Here is a 27,590-nt window from a genome sequence, read left to right on the forward strand (position 1 = left end):
CCCTTGTTCCACCTAAACTTGAACAGAACTACTTCAATTCCTTACTGTGGAAAAAAGTTTGGAGGAAGTTGTGTAATATGGGTTTCCTTTTGTTGCTTTCTGAAATCTTAGCCAGTAGATTCAGTCCAATCAGCAAAAATCCTCCAACATAATGGAACTATGCCAGAACAAAAACTTTTAGGACTTTTTCCTTCTCATTAAGTGAATTTTTTCCTGCTTATTCTCTAACATTAGTATACTTTTTGCCTAGTAAACACATACTCTTAATGGAATGCTATCAAGTGCCTCAGATTTACTTTTTACATTCTTTAACTTTCTAAATATCTTTTTTTCAACAAATTTTCTTAGTTCCAGTAGAAGTTCTTCCACACAGTAAAGAGAAAGTGAAAATTAAAGTTATGTCCTCCATAAAATAGCAGCGAAGACCACCCCTACAAGACCTTTTCTTTTGAAAGAGAGAAGCAAAGAAGGAAAGAAAAAAAAAAGAGAAAGGAAAGGACAACAAAAGAAAGAAAACAGTAAAGAAAAAATTGGGGATACTGTGAGGAAATAGAACAGATATCAAGGTTTGATCTCCAGACTATTCATATGCCAACTAATCTATTATTAAAGCATGACATTCCTGAATCACTTACAACACACTCCGTTAATGAAATTATTCAGATACATGGAAGAAATAGTAGAAATTAGAATTACTGCAAAATTTTCCCCCATAAGATCATTCAGACAGCATAAAGAAAACATCATGCCACAATTCTTTCAATTTTCTCAGAACTAAGGAGAACCATGGGAGCTGTTGAATTTACTTCTTTATATCTACAGTATGAGACACTCATTCCTAGTCTTTTCATTCACATATGAGGTGAAATCCTGTCTCTGTTGAAAGGAGTGAGACTTTTGCTATTGATTTCAATGAAACCACAATTCTGATCAGTGTTTGTACTCTCTCTCATGGCTTAGAGAGATTCTTAACAAAAAATCAGATGAACTACACCACAGGGATCCAATTCATTACAGTCATTTTTCATATGGCAGAGGGAAGAAATGTTTTAATTCAATGGGAATATTGTGATATTTACCTAGTGCAACAAGTTACATTGAGTCAATCTGCAGTGTTCATACACAAGCGTTCTTCACAGTTCTGTTGTTACAGTAGACAACAAGAATATATTTCTTTCACTGATTTGGTTATTAATTTCATTATGACAACTATTCATAGCTCATTTTCACTGCTTAAGAAAAAAGAATAAAGCACACATTAAATGTTAGTGTATAAAATATCAGTAAAACCATTTTTGCAACAATGCAGTTATATGTAACCACAAAATTTTACATAACATCAGTTATTATTATTTATTAGTTATTATTATTTATTGAACTTCTATCCACATATTTTTTCCTGATTTATACCTATATAGGGTATAAGGAAGGGCAATACCCCAAGTGCACTGACTTTCTCAATGTATGACTGTATGGAACACCCTACTCTAATGTAAAATTGAATAACAACTCTTAGGATGCAAAGGTGCCATAGCCAACACTGCACACAGATTCAAGCCCAGGCTTTATCCAGCTATTACTTGCACATCTCTGTCTTGAATCCTAAGTTGTAGGTAACAAAAGGTTTTCCTGCAAGGAGATGTGCAAGTAAAGCAAGGTAGCAAAGCAAGCCAGATAACAAAGCCAGTGAAATAACATGCAACATCAAGAGCAAGATAGCAAGTTTTAATGGAACCTGCAACCTGCAAAATTAGCTAAAAACAAGTTAGACTGAAAAACAAGAAGCACCAAGCAGGCGCTGAAAATAGAGGTGAAAAGCTCAAACATGAGGAAGACTACAGAAGCCTTCATCAAAAGATCGCCAGAAGACTGATGACCACCACAGAAAGAACCAATGCATGCACAGAAGTGAAAAACTTATAAAACCATGACACAGCTTTATGCAAATATGAGTACGCTAATGATACATTGTAATTATGAGGTTGCACGGAAAGAGTTTTAAAATGTAGCTGAAAGCTAGAGGATTGAGAGTTTTTGGCAGAAAGATCCCCCTCACTCCCAGCACTGAATGAACAAATAGCTGTTCTGTAGCCATCTGACTATCACAGAATTTTCTTGCCCAGTTTTGGGCATCAGGATAGAGAGGGGCACCAAAGCAGGTGAAGGGCCTGGAGCACATGTTCCATGAGGAGCAGCTGAGGGAGCTGGGATTGTTTAGCCCGGAGAAGGCTCGAGGGGTGAAAGGAGGGTGTAGCCAGGTAGGGAGGGCAGCTTCTTCTCCCAGGCAGCCAGTGGCAGGATGAGATGAAGAGTGATTCAGGGTAGACATTGGGAGGAATTTCTTCACAGAAAGGGTGATTAGGCATTGGAACAGACTGCCCAGAAGGTGGTGGAGCTGCTATCCCTGGCCATGATTAAGGAGACTGGATGTGGCATTCAGTGCCACTGTCTAGTCGACGGGGAGGTGTTCGGTCACAGCCGGGAGTCGATGATCTCATCCTAAATCGATTCTGTGACTACCATTTCGCAGCTGAAAAACAACCAACAATCCAGCAAAGGCTTTTAAAGAATTTAAAGACTTTTAGGCCTTCCAAGTAAAAAAAAAAAAAAAAACAAAAAAAAACAAACAAAAAAAAAAAACCAAAAAAACCCAAAAAAACCCAAAAAAAAAAAAAAAAACACCAGCAAACACAGTGTGAAAGCCCAGCGGAGGCCCTGTTCTTCCACCACCCGCCGGTGCCCGGCTGCCAGCGGAAAAGGCGGGAGCGCGGCGCCGCTCTCCCCTCTGGATAACGGGGCCCGGCCGCCGCCGCCGCCGCCCGCCCAGCGCATGCGCCCCGGCTGGCGCACGCGCCGCCGCCCCGGCCCGGCCCGCGCGGCTCCCGCAGGGGCACCCCCCGCGCGCGCGCGCCCGGCGGCAGCGGCCCTGCCTCCCGCGGGTGAGTAACGGCGCCGGCCCCGAGCCCCGGCCGGCCCCGGGCACTGGGGAAGGGCTCCTCCGGCCGGGAGAGGCCGGGAGAGGAGGGCACGGCGCCCGCCCCCCCCGTCAGAGGGGCCGCGGCGGCCCCCGGGCGGCGCCTTCCCTCCTCCCTCGTGTGGAAGGCTCGCCGCGCCTCCCGCCCGCGGCTGATGCTCCTCCGGTGGCGAGGGCTGGCTCTTGGTTCCGCAGAGTGGGAGAGAAGTGTGAGCGCTCGGAACTCGGTGCCTTGCTCAGGGGATGGGAGCAGCGCAGCGAGCTGGGGCTGTCCCAGCCCTTGCCTTCAACTCTTGTCAGGCAGCCTGGCTCTGAAGTGCCCCGGGGAGCTCCCGCTGAGCCCCGGCTAAAGGTCGCCTTCTTCTCGTGGCCTGCAGCCGCCCAAAGTTAGCTGTGTGCTCCCATGTCCTTCCGAAGCAGGAGAAGGCTGGCATGTTGAAGGCAAATACTGGAAATGCTGGAGGCTGTCTTACCACTTTTACAGCAAAGAATCCAGAAGGATTGTGTTTTGTTGCTACTGCTGAAGTTCAAATCACAATTTCTGTTTTCTGCTTGTCAGATTTAAAATACCTTTTTAATTGGGTACCAATTTTAATTGGGTAGACCAAAAAGAAATCTTATATTATTGGAAGTGTTTAAAAAGGTACCATTTTATCATGTAACACAGCTGTGAAGTGCATGCATGTTATACCTCATGTTTTCTTACATCTTTAATGATTTTCAAGCTATTTTTAAAAAAGGCTTTAGAAAAGACTTTTCATATACAGAGAGTATTTGAGAAGTTTCCTGGTTCATTTTAATACTAGAAATGCTCACAAGGTTACCACGCATATAGTCAGCTTCTGTTGCTTTTTACTCTTTGTGATCTCCAGATCAGAATGTGCTGTGCAAATATGGTGCTTTTAACACTTTTACCAGTCCTCGCCTGGTCAATCACTTGGAAACTGAATTAATGTTTTTAGGTGCACATCTGCACTGTAGCTCCAGAATCAGGGCTTTAAGGCCTAGATCTAGAGCGCATCTATCACTTCAGAGCTTTCAGTTTCTTTGAGCTGGGAAAACTTAGTAGAAACTAAGTTAGATAAGTTAGCTGAGAAACTTTGATCCCATCCATGCCTACCAGCCTCATTGGCTTCTGGATGACCTTACCCTCGGTCAATAAAATCAGATTTTCAGAGCTCTCCCCTGTATTGCATTTCCATTTGTTATGGTTAAGGAACGTCAGAGCAAATAAATTATAGTATTTGCTGATTGTTGCTAAACTAGATAAATCTGTTTTATCTTAAACTAATTTCTTTGCATAGTGTATTTCTCTTTTGGAATTTGTAAAACTGAAAAAGCAACCCACTGGGCAGGGCACTGAAACTTGAGTTGCCTAACCAAAATTATCTTGAGTAATCAAGCACTGTCATCCCTTTCAACCACTTTTTTTTTTAATTGCTTTTTCTTCTCTGACTAAAGAAACATTCTTTTTTGAGGAAGCATGCCAGGGGAAGAAAAGCTCATCATCTGTACATCTGTGTGATTTTTTCTTCATATAGTGGAAAGGACTAACAGAAGGTTTCCCTGCACATAACTTAAGGGTATAATAAACTGTAGTGAGGGAGAAAAAAAAATCACATCAGGTAAAACATTCAATTAAGTGTGTGGAACAGTTAGGAAAATACTTCAGATTTTTTCATAGACCCTTTTTTTTTTTTTCTTCATGAAGGAGTTGTTTTGAGAAGAACAGCTGGAAATTTTGCCTACTGTGATGAATTTCATGCTATTTATTACCAAAAAACTCAAATTAATTTGGAACAGAGATGATCATAATGGGATAGACTTACATGTATTTTGTGCTTTTAATTCTGTATAGTTGCTTACAAACTAAAAAGTAAAACATCCGTGTCAGATGTTTTGGGTTTTTTTGAGAACTAGGTGTTAAGGAAGTACAGGTTTTAACTTTTTCCAGTGAAGCTTCATATTTTTCTCATGTTATAAAGGAAACTACTGTCTGTATTCATTAAAGGAGAAATTCTGACCTGTTACAAATGTTTTTTTTCTTCTTTTAAAATTTACTGAGCAGGCAAGAGAAAGAGCCCAAACTGCTTACATTTTTGTCTGGTACGCCTATATGTGTCAACAAACAGGAAATTTAAATCCAAAGAGTCAGGGTAACTGCATGTAGGATCTTAACCTTCATAAAGCTGAAGTTACTCAGCCTGACTTTTTCCTACCAAGAAAGTCAATTGCTGTTAGAACCGAGTGCAGCCAAAAGTCCAAGGCAAAATACTTGCTAAGTCTATAGGAGTGACATGTACTTCAGTCACTCTAAAATTTCAATGTCCACGACAAATGCAAAAACACAGCTATGCTTTGTCTAATGACTGTTGAATCAGAAATGCATTTTTAAGGGTTTTCCACTTCCAAGGATAGGCATAACTTCATATAGCTGTTTCACAGGCATGTTTGCTCAGTCTCTTTCCCCAGTATTGCCATTCTGCTGTGGCACTAGCACTGATGAGGGTAGTTTATCTGTCACTGTCTCTGAAAAGTAGATCAGAGCAAGATTAAATGACACATGAAGCACTGCCAACCTGTAGCCCTTTGATGCAGCTTGTACAGTATAAGTGTCTATGCCAAGTCTGAATTATGTTATCATCATTGAGGCTGATGTGTCCCCTTTACCAAAGATATCACTTACTTGTTCTAGAAATTTTGCACTTTGATGCTGAGCCTCTCTATAAGCAAGCAGAAGTTCATAATATGATATGGTAGACCAAGGTCTGTCTCAGTGCTAGTCAAGTGCTAGTGGGCATGCTGCTCATTTTTTAGTATACTTCAATGGTGCACATTCCATATAAAGAAATAGTTGTTGAAATAATAACGTTGAGCACCAAGATAATTCCTGACACTTCAGATGAATGACTTAATGGTAGTGAAGTCATGATCTAAACAGGAGGAATGGGGTAGCTGATGTGTCAACTAATAATAAATAGGAACAGCTTCTTTGATATGAAATAGGAAAACCCAAATGACAAACCTTGTGAACATTGCAAAACCTTGTGACGTTGCAATCATGATTTCTTTTTCACAGAAGAGATAAAATAATAATTGCAGGTGTAGTTTATCTCTGTCAGTCCTGTATGTTGTTTAATGAAGATCAGTGGCATTTAATTTAAATTAAATTGAATATATTAATACATTAGTCAGATGAATAATATTGTTTCCTTTAAAAAAAATCCTAACCCTTCAGAAAACTTCAGTTTATCTAATCTGAAAATTGAGTTAAATTACCAGTTAGAGGTAGCATAATATACTAGGAAAAAGACTGAAAAGGTAATGAAAAATAGCAGGAGCAGTTTGAGTGTATTTAAAATTAATTTCTTATTAAAGTAGGATATTCTGTACTCTAAACAATCTCTGACAGAATTCTAAAATCATGGGAATGGATTGTTAGCCATAGAAAAAGAACCCTGTAATTTGATGTAAAGCGATATAAAATCCTGTAAGCATGTATGCTGGAAAATCGTTTTCCCTGACAGTAGCCAAACATATGGTTTCAGAATCCAATTGGGCAAAATGAACAACATCATTTTCATAGTCTTGCCTTATTCCATCTGTTCTTTGTTGGCTTTAGTGCTGAGATTCTCATTCAACTGATTCAACTGAGTTCACTCTCTAACAAGGTAAAAGTGCATTGGGATTTTGTTGTTTGTTTTTTAAATGTTAACTGGGTTTTGCTCTTAAAGTAAATGAGTGACCTTACTGTGAAAACCAAACAAATCCCAGAAGTTATAACAGACAGTAGGATGAATGAATTAATATTGGAAATGGAAGTGTTATAGTGCTAATCCAATTCAGGCTGTATTGTTAAAAAACATATTCTAAAATTGCTTATCTAAAATTATCATAACAGTAGTAAGCATCATATTGTGACAACTGAGCTCTATGTTAATGCACTATAACATTGGCAGGAAACTAAGGACAAATAATTTACAAGTATTTTAAAACTACCTGTGTATATCTCAGTAAATTAAAATAAGATTTTAAAATTTGGAGGTCAGTGACAGAAATACATATCACAACTATACTATGTATAATGACCCTTGGATCAGAAATTTATTCTTAGGTTTTCCAGTTTAGTGTTGTCAGTTTTATGCATAATCTTTTTCCCCATAATTCTGTGGTAACCTAAATTTTGTTAATCCTTTTCTCTGGTTCTCTTGTGATAATGTCGTACAGGAATTTAAGTTATAAATAAAATAATCAGGCCTTCCATTATGCTGATTTTCTTCCCCCTAGTTTCATGGTTCAAATCTTGCTGAGTACCATTGGTCTTGTTTTGAATTGAGCCCTGGAACACTACATGAGGTGTCAGGCAGCTGTGACATTGTACTAACTGGCTGCCAGCAGCTAACCTGAGGCTTTCTGCTTGAGCTTCATCCTTAATGCTATACTGTTTTCTGCTTCGTGATTCAGAAAAAAAATTAAAATTTTAGATCTGTAAAGTTGTAAAGCATCGTGGTTTCAAATTTAGTTTTTGTTATTTAGTGGTTTTAGGGGTTTTTTTGTTATTTGGTTTTGAGTATTTTGTTAATATACTGGTTGACAGAACACAAAGTGCTTGGCTTCAAGCCACTAAATAGGTTAGTAAATGAAACCTGCATTCTGAGTAAAAGCTGACAGAACTATATATAGTTCTGTCATACCCCATTTTGTTTTTTACTCTTGTTCTGCTATGTTATTCTCTTTCACGGGTTCTGCTTTTTTCTTCTGTTTTCTTTATTAATTCTACCTGAATAGCACTTGCAAAACATAAAAGTTCTGAAATAATGTAATGTTTCCAATTAATGGGATTTATCTGGGTGAGGATAAAACTTAAGTTCAAAAGTAAAATACTTTATAAAATACATGAGTCCTTGGTGTTAGAACCTGAGAATGTGACACATGTTCTCAAAGAAAGAAATAGGATTTTGTTTGTGTACCCCACCCTCCACAAAGTCTGTTAGTTCTGTGGTCAGTGAATGCATCACATTTGTCTCTTGTTATTTTTATTATGTAGAGATTTTATGAAGCATTTCATACTGCTGAATATTAGGTAATAAGAAATCTGACTTGAAAATGTTTGTCTTTTTATCAGTTCCGGCCAAAGTCCTTCTGTTGGGATTCTGAACTATGACATCATGGCAAGATTTCGCAGAAGAACATGCATCATTTTGTTGCTTTTTATTTTGTTTATTTGCTCCATAATGATGGCTTTGAAGACTCTGAGACCTGACAGAGCTGGCTTTGGGGATCCATTTGGACTTGGTTTGTTGCCAGAGCTTCAGCAACGGACAGTGCTCTTAGACAGTAAACAGAACTTGCTAAATAGGGCTCAAGGAGATACTGTAACACGTGTCAGTAATTTGCATAGTATTGCTGTCAATACTATGAAAGCATCTATGTCTTCAGTAAAAAAGCTGGAAGAGGAGCTTTCTTCTCCTAATTATAACTTTCACATATTCTACTATACTTGGTATGGGAATCCACAGTTTGATGGTAAATATATTCACTGGAATCATCCACTATTGCCACATTGGGATCCCAAAATTGCTAACAATTATCCAAAGGGAAGGCATAATCCTCCTGAGGACATTGGGGCCAACTTTTACCCAGAACTTGGATCTTACAGTTCCAAAGACCCTACTGTCATAGAAGCCCACATGAAGCAAATGCGTACAGCTTCAACTGGTAATGAATGTTAACGTTTCAGCATGTTGTTCATTTATCCAGCCTTACATCTGTGCATGAGGGCAACTGAGCTATCCTTCTGTTTTTCTGTGTAATTCAGGAAATGTCTGAAACTAGTAATTGTCTTTATATCTCTTGAGTTTTAACCCCTACATCTTCAGGGCTGTGTCTGATGGGTGTAACAGCACAGAAATGTAAGAATGGTATTTGTAATACTTTAGGTACATGTTTTTCATGACTTACTGCTAAACACGGATAACAGAATTGAAAAAACAGAAACCTGGACCTGGACTGGAATATATTGTCTGTGTATTTTATTTTTGGAGATAATTACTTCAGTTTAAAGAACAGGTTTCAGTAAATCACATAAATATGGTTAAGGGGCACCTTGTTCAAATATGAGTAGGTTTTTTTTCTCTGAATGCTGTGTGTGTGCAATAACAGTTATGTATTAATTCATTACTGTCCAAAAGTATCTTCTTTCAGTACAAATTGATGTTCCCTTTTTCTAAATAAGGTGAACTGTATACATAAGAATATTCAATATTTTTTTTATGTCGTTCCTTGTTGTTGGGCTTTATGGTCCTTTTTATGTTAATCTTCTTTGAAATAAGCAGTCATATAGGCTAATACTAAACTCTGAGCAGCTTCTGTAAAGGTAGTTGGAACAACATGACCAAAACTCCTAACATTATTGATTGATACTGCTAATGACCTTGTATTGAATCTCCTTCATTCACCTAATCATTAAGGTTTAATTGTTATATTTTGATTAGTGTTGTTTACTTGTGTAGTGTTTACTTCTTGGTTGTTGTCATCTTGTGGGTTTTAACCTAACCTTTATTTTATACAAGTGTTAATACAAACATAGGGAATTTCTCACCCTCTTCAGTAATATAACTCCATCAACAGGAGTAACAGGACTGTTGCAGAGAAATCTCAGATACAAGTTGCCAGTAAGCACTGTTTTAGTCTTATCTAGAACAAAATAATTTATGATAGTGGGATGAAGGCAAGGGGGCACTTGCACTTTAGAAGAATATGTGATGTTTCTCATCCTCATAATGCAGATGTCTAAAAAAGTTGAACTGCTGGTGAAAAAGGTGCCAATTACTAGGAAAAAGGCTTTGGATAATCAATTTTTTTAGTATCTTCAGTTAGTTTTCATTTTAAAACTCAGCAATGTAAATGAGTTGTTCAGACTTCTGTGACACTCTTTGTAACATAACTGATATTTATAAAGAGTCACTTTTTTCCTGCTGTTATTCTGACTTAAGGATTTAAGTACAGTTGAATTTGGCCTCTTCCATCTAGATTTGACTAACATAAACCATCAAATTATTTTTTTTAAGAATTATACTTTGTTAATTTTCTGCTTACTGTGAGGCTGACTGTTCACAGTTTCTCCTTTTTCTCTCTTACCCAGTGTCTCATCCATGACTGTATTTTACAGTCACATAATCATTTTTCCTAGCCATTTTTGAAGCTTTATCAAGGATCTTATGAAAAAAGAGAAATGTAAGTGGTTCTTTCAGCAAATATTGTCTAATGATTGAAGGCATATAAGAGATTGGGGCAACAGAAGTCTCATGCAGTGCTTCCCTGTATTCTTCTTATATTTTACAATTCTTATGTAATAATTTTATAATATTTTACAGATTAATACAGTAAACTTTATTAATGAGATTGCTTAGGGAAATTTATTTTTTTGCACCAGCCTGTTTGTGATAGTCGAGATTTTTTTAGTGACTATTCTGGTTTTAAACATTTATGACATTGTTTTTGGTATCAAGTCCATCCTTTTTTTGACTTTTTAAGTGGTACATAACTTTATTTTTTAAGCACAGGAAAGAAAATGTGTAGTAGTCTTTCTCAGAAAAAGGCCAATGCAAATGTGAATTTAGGTTCCTCAATCAAAAATTCTGTCTCCTGAACTTTTGCATATTTCCTAAAGGTATAAAAGAGGGTCTTGTCAGATGTATTCCAAATATCCAGATTTGTTGCTGTTCTGCTTGTCCTTTACACCTTACTCATTTGCATTTAGTCCTTTTGTGTGAAATAAAAGATAATATGATAAAATGCAGTAAAATATTGCATTTTGCTTTCCTTGGGCAAACTGTCTCTTGTGATTACCTGTTATTTGTGATTTTCTTTTTGATGAAATGCAGAGATAATATGCCTAAGGGTGGTTAAACTCCCTTCTGTGTGTGATGAGCACAAATTTCTGGTTTGGATGTTGTGTGATTGTATATTCACTGCAATTTCTGGTTTCTTTTTCCTAATTTTGGAATAGTTTGTTGGAAATTGGTGGTCAGAAATGTTATAATGTTTGTAAAGTAGGTGGAATTTAGAATATATACTTCCCTAGCTCAGTGGATTTATTCATTTATTTAAATCATTACCTAGTTAAAAAGAACCACATTGACTTATTCTTCTGTATGTTCTAAATAGTATTGCTAGGGAAATATTACTACATCAGTATTTCATCTATTTCTATCAGACTTAGCTTCTTTTGATTGTTTCCAGTTGTGCATCTAAAAGATCCAATCTGTTTATTTGACAGCATTTTATTTTAGAAGGAAAAGGTTTTGCTTTTCTGAAGAGTGTGTTCTTTTGCTTTCTTGGAGAGCATCAGAAAAATTTACAGTGTGAAGACATGTCATTTGTTGTCTTTTTTCTCCACAGCATTGGTAACATCCTTAAATTATTGAGAGTTACTCAAGCATTTTTGAAGATAATAAATTTAAAAACTAATTTCACATGCTTGGAAGGATGGATTACACCATAGTAACTGTACCAGCAAGAAAGAAGGTTGTGGGATTGAAGTCACTGCTTCTAGTAATAAATGGTTGTTTTGTATTTGAGCCAGAGGTACAATGAAGAAATAAGATGGGGAATAAAGTTCCATAAGATAAGAATCTCCTTCGTCATATGCACAGCTCTCATCTCTTGACTGTTCTATAACCCATGTATCCTGATATTCTCTGCCTGTATCATGGCACAGCTATAGTGCCTTAGAGGGGAGCACTCTTTTCCTCTTGTCCAACCTAAAGGTTGGAGTGCTGTGCTGAAAAGTGGGAGGGAACAGCTCTTAAGTGTTAGGCTTAGGACACTGAGTACAGATTTGTTCCCTTGACAAATGATCTAACCACTGTTTGTTTTGCAGTCCTATAAAGAGAGGAGTTAAAATCCACTCTGAGAATACTGAGATTTTGTAACTGATTAAAAAGTAATTTGAGATTTTGATTTATTTTATGTGGGTTTCACATCAATAATTGTAACTCATGACAATGTTACAGTATACCTGTAACATGTTAAACAATATGATTTAAAACTCAAGTTTTGTATTTTCAGGTGTAATAGTGCTTTCATGGTACCCACCAGGTATGGCTGATGAAAATGGAGAGCCAACTGATGATTTGGTGCCAGTTGTTTTGGACTATGCACACAAATATAACCTAAAGGTAAAGTATTTCTAGATACACATGATAGGACAATTGGGAAGGTAAACTTTGCTATTATACTGCACTTCTTTTTGGTTAGGCAAGCCTTTGAATTGCACTGAACTTTGGTAGGACCTGAGTAATATTCCCTTATAAGCAGAATAAATATTGTAATCTGCTTTAGCTTGCAGAATCTAAGGCATAGTGCTGTGGATTTTTATTCTTTTCTAATTTCTTTTCAGAAAACAGGTTTTAAAATAAGACATTATGTTGTTTTCCAGTGAGTCTTGGAAGTTGAGGGAAGTATTGCATATTCCAAAATACTGTGAAATACAGTGAGCTTTAAACTAAGAACCTTTGAGAAAGGAGAAGGACTTATCTTCATTTTGCATTGTTTCATAACTTTCTAGCACCTGATCATAGAGGTCAGGAGTGAGCATCTATGAGGAATAAAGACAGACTTGGAATATCTAGTTTGAATAAATGTCTTTATTCCAGAAGGTACCAGAAACACTTGCCTTGGACTGTAAGGTCAGAGAGATGCTGCTCAGGCTTTAGGGTTACTTCAGGGCATGACAGGATAGAAGGGCTAAGTTACTGACTTCTTAAAATAGGTGAAATATCAAGTCAGTTAAAGATTACATTAATTGATCAGTAGAATCTTAAATTGTGGTTTGGTTTTGTTTATTTTTAGAATAAAACTTGTATTTCCCTTTTGTCATAATGAAAATATGTATTTCATTTTAATCTCTCCCAAGTAATAAATTTGAGTTTTTAAGTAGCTGCATATGTTTCATCACTGGAGTGTGCTGTCTGTACTGTGTACTGAAAACACAGCCTGTTCATCTGCTCTGGTTTTAGTTGGTAACACAAGTTGCAGATTCTCAGTGAAATTTCCTGTCACAGGGGGTAACTGTAGATTCCTTAGCAAGCAGGAGGAAAATAGGATGATTAAAACACATACAGACGTCATTTTAAAACTGTTAAAAATACTGTGTGATTTGCATTATATGGTATAGGTTACACCCTATCTAATAATAAATATTTTTTAAGACCGAAAAAGGTGTTATCCTTCCCCAATATCTTCTGACCATCTAATAGAGTTTGCTCTCACCTAAAAAACTTGTTAGCATTCAAGTCTCAAAGGAGTCAAGGCCAAATGAAACAAGCTACTAAGGAAAGTACAGTAGTGTGTAATAGTGTGCTAATGATGGCAGTATGAATGAAGCTGCTGTTACCACTTGGAAGAATTACTGAAATATGGATATTCAGTATAGATATTGCAGGAAGTGCTACCTTCACTGTAATGTTTTTAAGCATTCTTGCTCTAGGAAGTTATTACAATAAGTTAGGGGTCTCAGTAGACGAAAGCCAATATACAAAATACATTTCTGTTATGTCTGCTAAATAGAAGTCTGGGACAAGATATGCCCTTTTGATTTGCCTGGTTTTCATAGTTGGAAATGAAAGATGAAAGGAAAATGCTTTTCAGCCTCTACTGTCACTCAGTGATTTAGTCTAACGCTATTTTTCTATAGTTTCTACTTAATAGAGAGGGAGATTGGCTCTGCAATGGAAATTTTTTACTGTTGCGGAGTTGTCAAAGACTTTATTAAATACATTCTGCTCTAAAATTGCTTCTGAAAAAGTTGTTGCTTTGATTAATGTAATGTATTCTTCCATGATTGTCTATTTGAAAACAAATTCATTTTTACATTGGAATTCACACATACTGGTTAATGAATTCCATAAGCTCCAAGGCTGATATTCAGAGCAATAGCAGTACATTATATTAGATTTAGTTCCAAGAGCTTGTTGCTGTTGATAAATCTATAAAATTTTAAATTAAAGTTTTCATTTTGCATATCTTAAAATGTATTTTCACTGAAAACTATCCTTGGAGCATTATCTTTAGCAGATTTTTTGATACATTTGTTAGAAATATTAAAATATTTTGTTATTTTATCAGTTCTTTGACTTTCAAATAGATAATATTTTATTTTAAGTTTTAAGTTTTGTAGCTTTTAAATTTTTCAGAAGCATGATTACCACTTGCTGTAGTCTAGGGTAAATAAAAGCAGTGTTCTGTTTTAATGGAAAAAACCTAAGTATTTCATACCAAACTTCTGGACTCGGAAGTTTCTAATGTCAGTAGTGCAGGAGTTGTACTAGGGTTGGATTATTCTTAGTGTAGACTGATGAAATGTTTGGTCTGTAAGGAATTATATTTTTGACTAGTACTTGCTTCATCTAATAGCCAGTGCCCAGGTACTCAGTAGTGCTTTATGTTTGTGTTGCTGTTACGTTTTCATCTTTCAGGTCACTTTTCATATCGAACCTTACAAAGACAGAGATGATCGCAGCATGTACCACAATGTCAAGTACATCATTGACAAGTGAGTTTTTTCAGAATGAGGTCCTTGGGGTTTCTTACCTGCTGGCTTAGGGGACTTTGGTATATGAACTAAAGTTTGTAAAAATATATAAGAATGTCTGCTGAGACTGAAAAGAACTTTGTTTATATTTCAGTGCTGCAAAAATCAGGGTTTTTTTTAAATACTGAAGTGTGAATTTTACATAGATTCTCAAATTTAAATTGCTTTCAACATTCTTTAATATCATAAGTCATACTTTAGATGCTTCAGATTAGCAACATGATCTTTAAATTAAATAAAATGTACATTTTGATAATGACAAACTAGCAGATAAAACTTTGTGTTGACTTCTAATGATTTTAATTCATCTTGACAAATTCTGTACAGCTACTTGTTTTGCTTATCAGTGCTGCTTAGACTGTCTTTATTTCATACGGAATTAAAGAATTGCCCTTCAGAGGAAACTGATAGTTTGACACAGTTTGACACTAAGTTACTGTCACAGTTTAACCCCAGACAGCAGCTAGGTACCACCAGCTGCCCCTTACTTCCCCTCTCATCCCCCAGCAGCGGGGAAGTGAAACACAGGGAAAATATAAAACTTTGTGGGTTGAAATAAGAGCAATTTTATGATTGAAACAAAATAGTATGCAAGTAGTATTATTAAGAATGATAATGGAAAGAAGAAGGAGAGAGAGTAACAGAACCCAAGATGAATTGCTCATCACCTACATAGCGGTACGTGGCCTAGCCCTGGGCAACGTTCAGTCCCCTTCCAGGTAGCTCCCTCAGTTTATATATGGGCATGACATTCTGAAGCGTGGCCAGCTCAGGTCAGCTGTCCTGGCCTTCCTTCCTCCCAACTTTTTGTGCAGCTCCTCACTGGCAGAGCAGGAGACACTGAGAAGTCCTTGACTTAGGGTAAGCACTGCTTAGCAGCAGAAAAGACATCAGTGTGTTATCAATTTCATTCTCATGCTCAGTCTAAAAAAACCACACAGCACTGGACCAGCTGCTAAGAAGATTAACTCTGTCCCTGCCAAACTGAGGACAGTTACTAATTTGTAGTAGTTTAAAGGTTTTTTGAAGAGTCATTGTTTGATACTTCAGCAAACACTGGATTGAAGGTGGTTATGATGTGCTGTGTTTCAAAGTCCATGTCCTGTCTTTTTAAATTAATTTTTTGGAAAAGTCTTCAGCTCAGATTGTACAACAGTATTTTCCAAATGGCAAGTCTTGTCTTAATGATACTTGTTTGCTTTATAGATACGGAAGCCATCCAGCCTTTTACAGACATAAGACCAGCACAGGCAGACTTCTTCCTATGTTTTATGTTTATGACTCTTATGTAACAATTCCTGAAATATGGGCAAATCTCTTAACTGTGTCTGGATCCCAGAGTATTCGAAATACTCCCTATGATGCATTATTCATTGCACTTCTTGTAGAAGAAAGACATAAGCATGACATTCACAGAAGTGGTTTTGATGGAATGTACACATATTTTGCCACCAATGGCTTCTCCTACGGCTCATCTCATCATAATTGGGCAAGTTTAAAAGCCTTTTGTGATAGTAACAACTTAATGTTTATTCCAAGTGTGGGGCCAGGCTATATTGATACCAGCATCCGACCTTGGAACAACCACAACACCCGGAACCGCGTCAATGGGAAGTACTATGAGACCGCCTTCAGCGCAGCCCTTCTGGTGCGACCAGAAATTATCTCCATTACATCTTTTAATGAATGGCACGAGGGAACTCAGATTGAAAAAGCTGTCCCTAAACGGACTGGACAGGTGGTTTACCTTGATTATAAACCCCATAAACCAAATGTTTACCTTGAGCTTACTCAGAAGTGGTCTGAGAAGTACAGAAAAGAACAAGAACAGTGGCTTATGTGAGTTGTCCCAGCTGCAGTTGTTTCCTGATGCATTGACTGTATTGAGAAAGAAATTGAGAGCTGAAGAATCTGTTATTAAATGTCTTTATTGTATCTTTTGAATGTATATGCACTACTACTGAATTTTAATTTTGAAAAGTTAAAAGATTATGAGAATATTGGCAATTCTGTCTTACTGGATATTTTAGTTCAAAAATATTCAGAGAAAGCTGTTTGTTGTTCATTTGTGGGGTTTTTTTTTTAACTTTGTAACTTGCATGCTGAGTTTTCAGAACATCTGCATGGGATAACGCTACATGACCAAAGTATAACAGAAAACTGGCACAGTTTCTTCCTTCCTTTATTCCTGTAGTTGTGTTTCTAATCAAACTGATGCTGTAATCTAAATCCTTATAGCTTCTTGCAGGATGCATGTCTGTAGTGTGTGGTATAATCTACATTTACACTTTTTGATGCTTTGCATATGGAGTTCTTGACATATGACTAGCTTGTGTCAAAAGCACTGAAGAGTTATGCGTGATGCAACACCACTGGGTTGTGTTTGGAAAAAAAAAGTATTGGAAAGAAAGTTCCAAAGAACTGTGAAAGATTTCTAGTTTACTTACATTTTTTCTGTTTGGTACATGACATAGACTTTTTCAGATTAATGGATACTGACTGGGAACCTTTTTTTTTTTTCTCTCTTACTTTGAATTAAAAAAAAGCTTCAATTAGAGTGGAAAATATTTTTGAGGGGGAAAAAAACCCTAAACGTACAAAAAAATTATTAGAATTTCCATTGTTGCTTATTTTCTACTAATTGACTGCATACAATGTCTAGTTTCTAAACCAAATATCTTACTCATCCTACAATAACTCAATTGTTGGAAATACTTTTTTTGTTTCTGATTTAGGAGCAACCTAGTTTGGTAGCAGTGAGAGCAGCTACCCATTTGTTTAATTTGAAATCTGAGATTTCTCTTTTTCATCTAGTCAGTTTAGTTCTTCCAGGATTCAAAATTGTAAATACTAAAATCTTGCTGTTATTCAGATAATGACCCTACCAATGCCACCTGTAAGACTGTGGTGTGGCTGGAAATGAGTATTTTCATTCCTAGGAATCTCATCTTAACTGGCATTTTTTATGACGTTTGAAAGGTTCAGTCACACACAGACATACCTCCTAGGAATACATTTTTTTGGGATTTTCATAGGATTTCATAACAAAGCTGTAAACTTTGGAATTGTAGAAATTGCAGTGTTTTGTTCATTTGCAGCAAATGTTTAATCCTAGCAAAGTGGATTCTTTCTTAGTTATTTTATTTTTTTAATCGGCATATGAGGTTCTGATCCTGTGTTTTAGTTCATATGCTCAGACTGTTGTGACCACTAGTAACAGCTAGAATTCCATTGATGTCAACAGAACTCATGAAAATTACTCAGACCTCACTGTAATCTGTCTCTTAAGTGGTCAGGTGAATGTGAGGACTTCTGTTAAAGCAGAAACCAAACTATATTTTTTTCCAGAAAACTTTTTCATTCCAAATAAATGTAAACCTGTTACCACTATAAATTTCTAGTCTTCTGGTATGAAAAGGGTTTGTTTATATATCTCTTATTTTTTTTGTATTTCTTTGTGCTTGTTCAAGTGATGAGGTGTCATCTAATGCCCTCAGCTGCTTGAAAAAATACAGAAATTGGATGGCAGATATATAACCTGGCATGTTGAAATCTGCCTCTAGAGTTACTGGAGACTTATTAATCTCTCTTCATATTTTTTTTTCATTTTCCTATTGCATTTCTGCACAGTCTGAAATGCCTCTGAAAGAAGTGTTTACTAATGCTTATTTTGTTTTGCTCTACTCAGGTGGGTAAATGGACATAGGTATGACCACAGGCAAAAAATAGTGTCTGAGATGTAAAAAGCACTTGTTAGACTTTTACCACTTCCAAGTTAACTCCTTCCTTTTTTATTTTACTTATTTTTGATATTACTTATTTTACTATAAATCCCTTAAATAGCTATGCATAGCTTATTTTTATAATTTGTGGTATGTTTATGCTTTTGCAGCCCAGAGTCCTTAGATTTATTTTAAATGTGAGGGAACAATTAAGTGTTTGTATATGTTATTAAAAAATCTTCTGAAATCAAACCTTTGAAAGGACAAGTATCTTTGTTTTCCCTTTGGTTAAACTTTTGTCATCCACTGGTCGTTTCTCACTGTAGTTTTCTGAGCACTTTACTGGTCTTGACAACTTTGCACTCACCTTTCAGCCCTTACTTTCTCCTAGTGGCAGTTTATTTTCTCTGTGACTGAAAGTCACTCCTTTGTTGCTGTGTATAGAAATATTTGAAATCTGTTGTATAGTATTGTACCACTGAGGTGATCTATCTTGTTTAAAATGCAGTTTATGGTAACAGTGTAATGGATTTCCATTACTCTGAAAGAATTCTGGAATTGTTGTAAAGGTATCATTTAACCATTGCCATGAAGTGGTTTGGGCCATGGCACACTGATGTCTAATGGGACCTTCAGAAGAATTTACAGAATTTCTCTAGAAAAGAATGAAAATTAAGTGCCTAGAAATTCATCACCCCTGAACATTTACTGTATTTTTATGTGCTTGATGTGATTTAAAACATAAATATGCAACCTCACATAATATTTCAGAGTTGAGAATTTAATTTGATGATCCTAAGAAAAGCTGATGGAACAGCAGCTACTAGAGCTAGCCCACCTGCCTGACTAATACTTTCTCTGTACTTGAAGCAAATCTATGTGCTGCTTCTTGTCATAGGGAGTGGAGAGTTTTGCTTATGGACTGTTGCTGCAGTCATGATACTTGAAATTTAAGTAAAAATAGATATGTGGGAAAGGATTTGTACAAATGCAAAGGAATAAGATGGTTACAAGGGCACAGTTAAAAGGGGCAAGGGAGAAGAAAAGTGAATGTATTTAAGAACATGGTTACTCCAAGCTTTAAGATTACAGTAGGGAAAAAAGGGTACTCCAGTGTGCAACCAAAACTGAAAGGCAGGGAGGAACATTTGTAATGATTTGGAGATTTGAAATAGATTTAAGGAATATCTAGATCCCATTTAACTTTGGTGTCCCACGAGTTTTACGTCTTGGCCAACTGGAATAAAATACTGTAATGATTGTTTTTAATATTTTTACACTGGTTAAATGCATTTGATTCATTATTTCATAGTACTTAAAGTGATATGGGAAGTTTTAAAAGAGATTGTGCCATGTTAAGCCTCTGCAAATATAGAAATACCTGAAGTAATCAATCACATACTTCTGACTGAGTATTGCCAGGGGGTAAATGGTTTCTAGTCAAGGAGCAAGTCCTTGTGGTAAAAGGAGAACATATTTTTAAAAGAAAATCTATAGGTTCATTTCTGCTTCTGTGAATTATGATCAAGTAAATTGTTCTAGTTCTGTGAGCTGTCTCAGAACTGAAGTTTAGTGCATCAACTCTGAAATAATGTGTATTAAATCTTGTGTAGTAGTGCATGTCTGTCAGATCTATAATCTTGTACTGAACTTTGTGGGCAAACATGTGCTGATGCTGTTATGATTTTTGTGGCAAGCTGTAGATTATTGTGAATATAGTTTTGCACTGATGTTCATCGTATTTGTCTAGTGCATTTCTTTTGAGGTGCCAATGATTTATCTCTTAAGAAGTTGTTGAAGCAGAAGGCTCTTCAGTAAAAACATTTTTGTTATGAAATTTGATATGTATATTCTCTGCATAGTTTGAATTAAGACATTTCACACTTGGTTCTTAGATTCAGTTGAAAATATCTCTCAGGAGTGTTTTCAGCTCTCTGGGCACATGGATGAGGACTTACTGTGATTTAGGGCTCTTTTTTTTCTGAATCTCATGAACATAAAAAGAAGAAATAAAGAATTTATATACAAATTATTTGCCACTGAATATAAGATGAAAATCTCTCTCCCAGTCCTTCAAGTACTTGTCTTCATCTTTCTGTGTCATTAAGATTTTGTGTCAATGTTTTCTTTCTTTTTATCTTTTACTTTTGACTAGCATGTTAAGTGTTCTATAAATTTCTAAAGTGACTGTATTTCTAAGATTTCATAGTTGGAATATTCCGTAAGGAGAATCTACAAGATTAGTAGCATGGCAGAAAAGCCTGATATGAATTTCATATTGTATAGGTGAACTTGTTGTGAATGGATAGTGTGTCTTCATATGAATTGAACACAAATAAAAAATACCTTTCTTTTAATACCCTACATGGCTGTGACAGATATGAATTTGCTTACATAAAATTAAAAAATATTTATGTGTCTGTTTCTATATGTGCATATACCTGAAGTCATGATTTTTAAAATATAATGTCACTGTAATAAAATTACAAACTGGATTCTGCTACTTCTAAGTAAGCAATGGTTTTAATTCCCTGTGATATTTACAAAAGACCTTTTTGTTTATGAATGTTTTCATGAAATATAAATATATGCCCAAAATTGTGACTTTTAAAGGAATGTGTGATAGTGAAGTCTTTTCATAATGCAAGTTTTGAAAGTTAATGTTTATTTTTCTATTGCTATGTATGTGTGCTAGCTCTCCATAGAACCAACACAGTGGTAGGTGATTTCAGTGAACATTGTGTGTCTGACAACTGGATCCTGTCTTCAGAGTTGGTTTTGTAACTTGAAGTCATTGCTATAGAAACACAGCAGGATCTCTCAAGACTAATTTTTCAAACTGCAATGTGATTCAACAAACAAAGAACCAGCCATAATTTCAGTTAATTTTTAGAATACTAGTGAAAATTAGAATTTTGGTTTGTTGCGATTTTAATGGAAGTTTCTTGGAAAATTCTAATATACTATGGTAGAAAATACTTTTATCATATAGCTGAGATTGCTTGTTCATTAAGATCAGGTAGCCAGTTAAAGTTTGAGAAGTATGATTTTAAATATGGTATCTGTTTTTCAATAATACAGTATTACATAATACCACTGCCACTATTCAAAATACTTTAATAACAGTGAATACTTCTTTTTAAAGGGTATTCTTCTTTAGTTCTAAAAGAAGAAGTTTAGTTCTCCTTTAGTTCTAAAGAAGAACTACAGGGGGCTTCTAAAGAAGGCATTAATCTCAGGAAGCAATGTTAATCAATGAGAAATAATACTAGGATTTTTCAAGGGAGAAAGAAGTAGCCAGCCATTGGCTTTCTGAACAGCTCTGCAATCCTTATTTTGTCTCATATATATGATTCTTGATGAGTACTCCGATTTTATTCCAGGTGACTGAAGAACCTATTCAAAAAACAAAATACCCTCTGAAAACATAAATGGTAAATTGTATTAGTTGTACTCTTAGCATACTAAAAGTACATATGCTTTGCTGTTTAGGTCCAGCCTTTGGCTGACCAACTTCCTGATCTACTAATTCACTTGGAATTTTTTGCACATATTTGTACAGGTGTTTTTTAAATTAAAACATTGTAGAACAATTACAAAGGAAAAATTTTAAAACTCCATTGCAGTAACATGACATTGAAAAAGATAAGCTGTATGGAAGGGAGGCATGTAGACCCCACATATTGCAGAAAACTCCAGGCTACCTCTGTGTAGCTTCTTCAGCCTGGTGCTACAGATAATCAGTTTGATTGCAGCAAGTTTTGGAGTTTAGCAGAGAGACTCTGTGGCATCAGAGGCCTTTGAATATAGATTATAGATGTAAAGAAGGAGAGAACCAGAATGTTGATGATAGGGCTTCCAGAGGATCCAGCACAGAAGACTGTAATTAGATAAATATGAAATTTGTTTATAACCCCACAAGTTTCAGTCTAGCAGTGGGAAGCTTTGTACAAGTTAATGACTCCTTTTTGCTATATACCCATTAATTTTTATATATTGAATTTCACCTGCAACTTTATTTCGTGATAAAATTAGTTTCATTCTTTTTTCCATAATCTGCACAATTCTGCAAATTGGCCTGTGATTAACCATAATTCCTGAAAAGAGTAAATAAATTCTTTAATCATTATGTCAAAACTTTTTTGGCTGCTCACTGCTAGTTACCACTTATGGTAAATCTAGGTAAGGGACTATGGAATGAATTCTAGAAGATTTTAGTGTGAAATAAAACACCTCTTAAACAATCTTCAGCTACATCTGAGGTGAGAAACTGGATTAAATTAGTTCAGTGGGAGTAGAAATATATTAGGTCTTCACTGGAAAACAGCATTACACAATGTGAGACTATTCATGTGTTGTGAAGTAGTTAATTTTTAAAGTGGAATGTTTTCAACTGTATTTCTTATTCATCCAAAGGCTTTTTGAATTAATCTACAAAACCTAATGATTAGGCTATCAATTTTAGAACTTATTATTCAACGAGTGTGTTCTCCTGAGTTAAAATACTTCTGTGTTCATTATGGGGATCTATATTGATTCTTTTATTTGTATCAGGAAGGAAAGAGAGATTGCACATCCCATAGATTCATCTCAAAAATGTATACATAGGAGTATAGGGGAGATACAAAGGGATTGTTGATAATTTTATGTAGATCAGCTCATACTTTTATCTCTCTGAAAATGTAATGCTTAAAAAAACTTTCTCCACAGTTATATACTACTAAATATTGTACAACCAAATCTGTTCAGCAAATACGTAAACAATTCATGATACTGAAAAAATTTGCTCTTTTCAATTATATTCATGTTGTCCACTACATTTTTTCCAAATGATATGATTCTATGTTCACAGGTACTTGGATCTCTTTTTGTAATTTGGAATCTCAAGTATATTTCTGTGCCAAGTCTATATTGATGAAAAAGTACATAAAAATTTAAAATTCTAAGTTTATTTAAAATATATAAAAAACCTCTTGGACCTAGCTTGCAAATTTTTAATACTTACCATGATTATAATTTTTTTTTCCTTTGCCAGTATTCAGCCTTCAATGGAAACTTATGACAAGAAAGTGAACAAGCAGAGAATGCAAAATATGGGGGTATTGTTCCTTTTTTTTCTGCCAGTGCTTGAAACCTACAAGGTACGAATGTCTTATGATACAGAATTCATGTGCTCAATCCTACACACTCAGTATTTTATTTAGGTGAGATTTCATAAAATTTTAACCTGTAGCATGTACAGAATATTAGGGCTTATTTTTGATTTGAGCTTTGGTTTAGGCCCTAAAAAGATTGACCGATATCTATTAAAATAATAGACAAGCCAGAAAATGGGTGATAAGAATACTTAACATGCTGTGTACATAAGACATGACAGCAACAGCTAAAAAGCATTTTAAATGAGAACAAACATAAATTGAACATACAGTGTCAATAATGTCAATATGTAATGTTAATCTAATTCTACCAGAGATATGTTAGTGTAAGATATGTGGAAAATTTTGAGTGTAGTTCTGAAATGCTGGGGTTTTTTATTATTAACCCCAAATCATGACATTAGAAATGTTATGCTATTCATAAATGTTTCCCATAAGCCCTTCTCTCTCTCTCTCTCTCCATCTTCACAGGTGCATATTTTATTGCACCACAGATGCAGAAAAATATCTATGTAATATCTTTGGGTGAGATTCTTAGAAGAAGGGTAATTTTTTTTTTTTTTTATTATTTGCACGAAACTCGAGATGTAAGATTCAGTTCCCAGCTATGTTACAGTAACTTGCTGGCCTCAGGCAATTGCTTTAGTTCCCAGTGTGTAAAACAGAAGTAATATTCCATCTCTATTATGATCTGGCTGTCTGATTTATTCAGTTGTCAAAAGTTGGTTTTTCAGGCAAAGACAGTTGCTTACAACAATTTGTGTGCAAAGCACAGAGGATATCCTGTCACTGTCACATGCTTATCTAGATGCTGCTAAAAGAAGCTATCTTCAGAAGCTAAAATCTCACAGAGCTTTCTCCTGGAGGTTTCTAAGTAAAGCAGTTAAAGCTTAGCTTTAGATTCAGCTGCACAAGAATTGGTGTCCTAACCAATACCATTTTTTCTCTAAAGCAGGAGAAAAAAAGATATTATCAGAAGAATTTTTTATCATCAGATATTATAATTATGCCATCTGGGCTGCTGAGAGGATGACATGTAAATATTGCAGTTCCCTTAGACAAGAAAGAAATGAGGGACTCTGAGGTCCCCAGGGAACACTGAAAATTGCATGTGCAGATTATGTGAGGAAAAGGTTCCCAGAATCTCTTCCTCTAGAACTGCAGCAACTCTTTGGGGTGACTGAAGAACTTCCCTTTTTCTTATTTTTCTCGTTCATGCTCTTCTCCTATAATTCACAGGGTTTATGACAGCTATTCTTCCTGCAGCTGCATTCCTATCTCACTGCCCTGTGCCAGCTCCCACACTTGCTGCCTCCTGCTTACTTCACAGTTACCCCTCATTTAAGATTTTCTAATTTTTGTAATAGCTAAGATTGATTCAGTGAGAAGCAAAAGGGAGGGACTGGTGGAGTGAAAGAGAAGATTTTTGAGAATAACTCAAAAGAATATCTTTCTTTGGTAGAAAAAGGGCATTCAGCGGTGGAGTGGCATGGAGTGTAACCTCAGCACTGGACTGCAACATGGCATCCAGGTGTTTATCCACAAAACTAAATCCTGTGTGTCCAATATGTAAAGTATGAGGTTGTACTCTTAACACTTTGCTGACTGACAAATCCAGTTTCAAGTGCAAGATGAAAAATGACCTTTAACTGTATCTTAAGACCAAAGTATTGTTTGCCAGTTTTAAATTTCTGAATAGATATTAACCTGCCAGTAAGAGCAAAATTCTGAGCATGAATCCTTCCCACGTCCTCAAATGGCATTTGTTGCATGAGCAAGACTTGCTCACAAGATGGAAAATCAGATAAATATATTACAGAAAAGAAATTGCACAGTGAAATTCAGAAAGTCTGTCAGAGCGTGGCTGGCAAGGATCTAAGGAAGCAGAGTCAAGAGAGCAGGATAATGTTGCAACATAAACTGTCAGAAAAATGAAAGAACAGCAAATATAGCAAGAGGTACTGCTACTACCTATCGAGATGTTCCTTTCATGAAAATAACAATAGTTGGGCAACTTATTGAGTGCACACACTCAGGAATCCAGAGTTAGCTGGGTTCAGGCTAGACTTGTGCCATGGAAAGTAAAGAAAAAGCATGATAAAAACTGGGAAAACCTCCTTAGAAGTTTGCGGTTGACAGACTTTGGAAAGAGCATGATTTTCTGTGACTTCCATTTCCTTTTATGCTTTCTTGCTCAAATTGCTAAATGGATGAATCACTGTGATTGCTCGTTACTGTCAGAACTATTGCACAAGTATAAGAGCAGTTTGTATGAACCTTTCTCGCAGTTCCAAGTGTGTTTCTTCTTTCTAGCTTAGGTTATGAATGGCTTGGTTGTTGGGTACTGTGTTTTTAGACATCCCTAGCACACTGCTCTCTTTTCCATACTGTAAGCATTCATTGGTTGTATGTGGGATAACCAGAGTCGATTTCCTCATAGAGCTCTTAAATTAATGAGTTTTTAATTTGTAACTATAGAGTTGCTTTATGCACACATAGGTAGTTATTCCCACAGGCATTTTATGTAGGTTAGAGATGCTTTTTATTCTTTGCATCCCTTAGAGCCCTTTATTCACCTTCTAATGATAGCCAAGTGCTTCAGTTCTCTTTGTTTGAAATGGATTGAAATAGTTTTGAAGGGTTTACAAGCTCTGCAGGTTTTGTTACTGAGTCCAGATGGAACTTAATCTGGAGCTGTGGCTCATTTTTTAATCTCCCAGTCTCACAGAGGAGAGAACTGCATACTGCAGGTTGTCTTGTTCCATATGATGAGTCCACTGCACCTGCACAGCACAGCTGTGGCTTTATAACAATAAAGTGTACATGGCACATTCATGAAGCAATGGAATTTTATACAAGCAATAACTTGGTCACCTGTTGAAAGCTATACTAGAGGAAACGTATTTAAATATCTGTATAGAGGCTTTGCCCCAGAGGTCCCAGTTGTCCTTAATTGGGCTGCAGCTGTGACCAATGAAGATGACCGGGATAAAAGGGGGTGGGTTAGCCAGTTAGGGAGAGCCTTGGAGGAGCCCTGAACTGGGAGAGAACAGCATGCAGAAGAAGGAGTCTGTGCTGTGAAGATCTGCAGCTATGAGAACACACCAAGGAGGTATGGACTTTAGAAATCTGATAACAACAGCAGTATGGGACTCTAGAGAAATAGAATAACAACAGAAAGCATTGGGCTAATGGCTGCTCAGCAGAGGAGCAAGAAAACAGTTGTGAACCCCAGAAGCACCAACTGCAATGTGTGTGTGCAGGGCTGAGCTGTTGCACATGCCCAGGGTGAGTGGTGTGCAGGGGAACAACCAGACTTCAGCAGCACCAACAACTGTGCAAATTCAGCAACTCCAGAGCTCCCAGGACATGCTAGTTCTTTGCTGGTCCAAGGGTGCAAGAGGAGAAAGGCCTGAGACCCCTCCAAAAAGGCAGCTAGGTGCTCTTATATCCACTTCCAAAACAGTTCCTGCAGGTGCCCTCAGGCAGAATGGGGCCAGCACCACCAATGACTGCATAGCTGACTTAGGGCAGGAAGGTACAGAACAGGACTAGAAGCCAGTGCAAACTGAAAGGCAGCTGTGATCAAGAACAAATGCTCCAACACCATTCCTAGGGTGACAGCAATAACATTTTTATTTGTTAATTCATTTCTTCTGGCAATTATATGTTAATTCATTTCTTCTGGAATTTGTTAATTTGTTTCTTCAATTAATGTCTCAAACTATAGTCTGTACAAATCTCAGCAATTTATTTAGGACTTAACATAGATATATTGCATTAAATTGCCCTTGTTAAGTGGCATGCCAGCAGTATTAATTACAAAATCATGCCATACCTAGAGCATTATTTTACATAATGTTTTACTAATACTCCATTTATTTATTATATTTTTGTGTAATAATTTAGAATATTTTGGCTAAATTATTTATATTCTCTTTTCCCCATTAATTTATATAGCAATAATTTTTAAAAGCATAGCTAGTCTATAAGTTTTTATCCAAATAAGCAAGAGTACCCATAATATAAATTACAGGAGCTATATAGGCGTTCAGACAACACATGGACCATTAAAAATATTTGGGCACCTTAGTTAACATAATTTCACAGGCAAAACATACTGATTTTTTTCTAACAAATAA

The 27,590-nt window shown here is 36.2% G+C and overlaps 1 protein-coding gene across 1 annotated transcript; it reads left to right on the forward strand.

The window, feature by feature from the left end:
* The first annotated feature begins 2,870 nt into the window (after positions 1 to 2,870).
* On the forward strand, positions 2,871 to 20,787 carry MANEA (mannosidase endo-alpha). The gene is made up of 5 exons (XM_036379889.2): positions 2,871 to 2,939; positions 8,100 to 8,692; positions 12,047 to 12,156; positions 14,455 to 14,531; positions 15,777 to 20,787. The coding sequence occupies exons 2-5, from the start codon at positions 8,143 to 8,145 to the stop codon at positions 16,411 to 16,413; spliced, it is 1,374 nt and encodes a 457-aa protein (XP_036235782.1). The 5' UTR covers positions 2,871 to 2,939; positions 8,100 to 8,142; the 3' UTR covers positions 16,414 to 20,787.
* The last annotated feature ends 6,803 nt before the right edge of the window (positions 20,788 to 27,590 follow it).

This window comes from Molothrus ater, chromosome 3 (assembly GCF_012460135.2).
Source record: "Molothrus ater isolate BHLD 08-10-18 breed brown headed cowbird chromosome 3, BPBGC_Mater_1.1, whole genome shotgun sequence".
Classification (NCBI taxonomy): Eukaryota; Metazoa; Chordata; class Aves; order Passeriformes; family Icteridae; genus Molothrus; species Molothrus ater.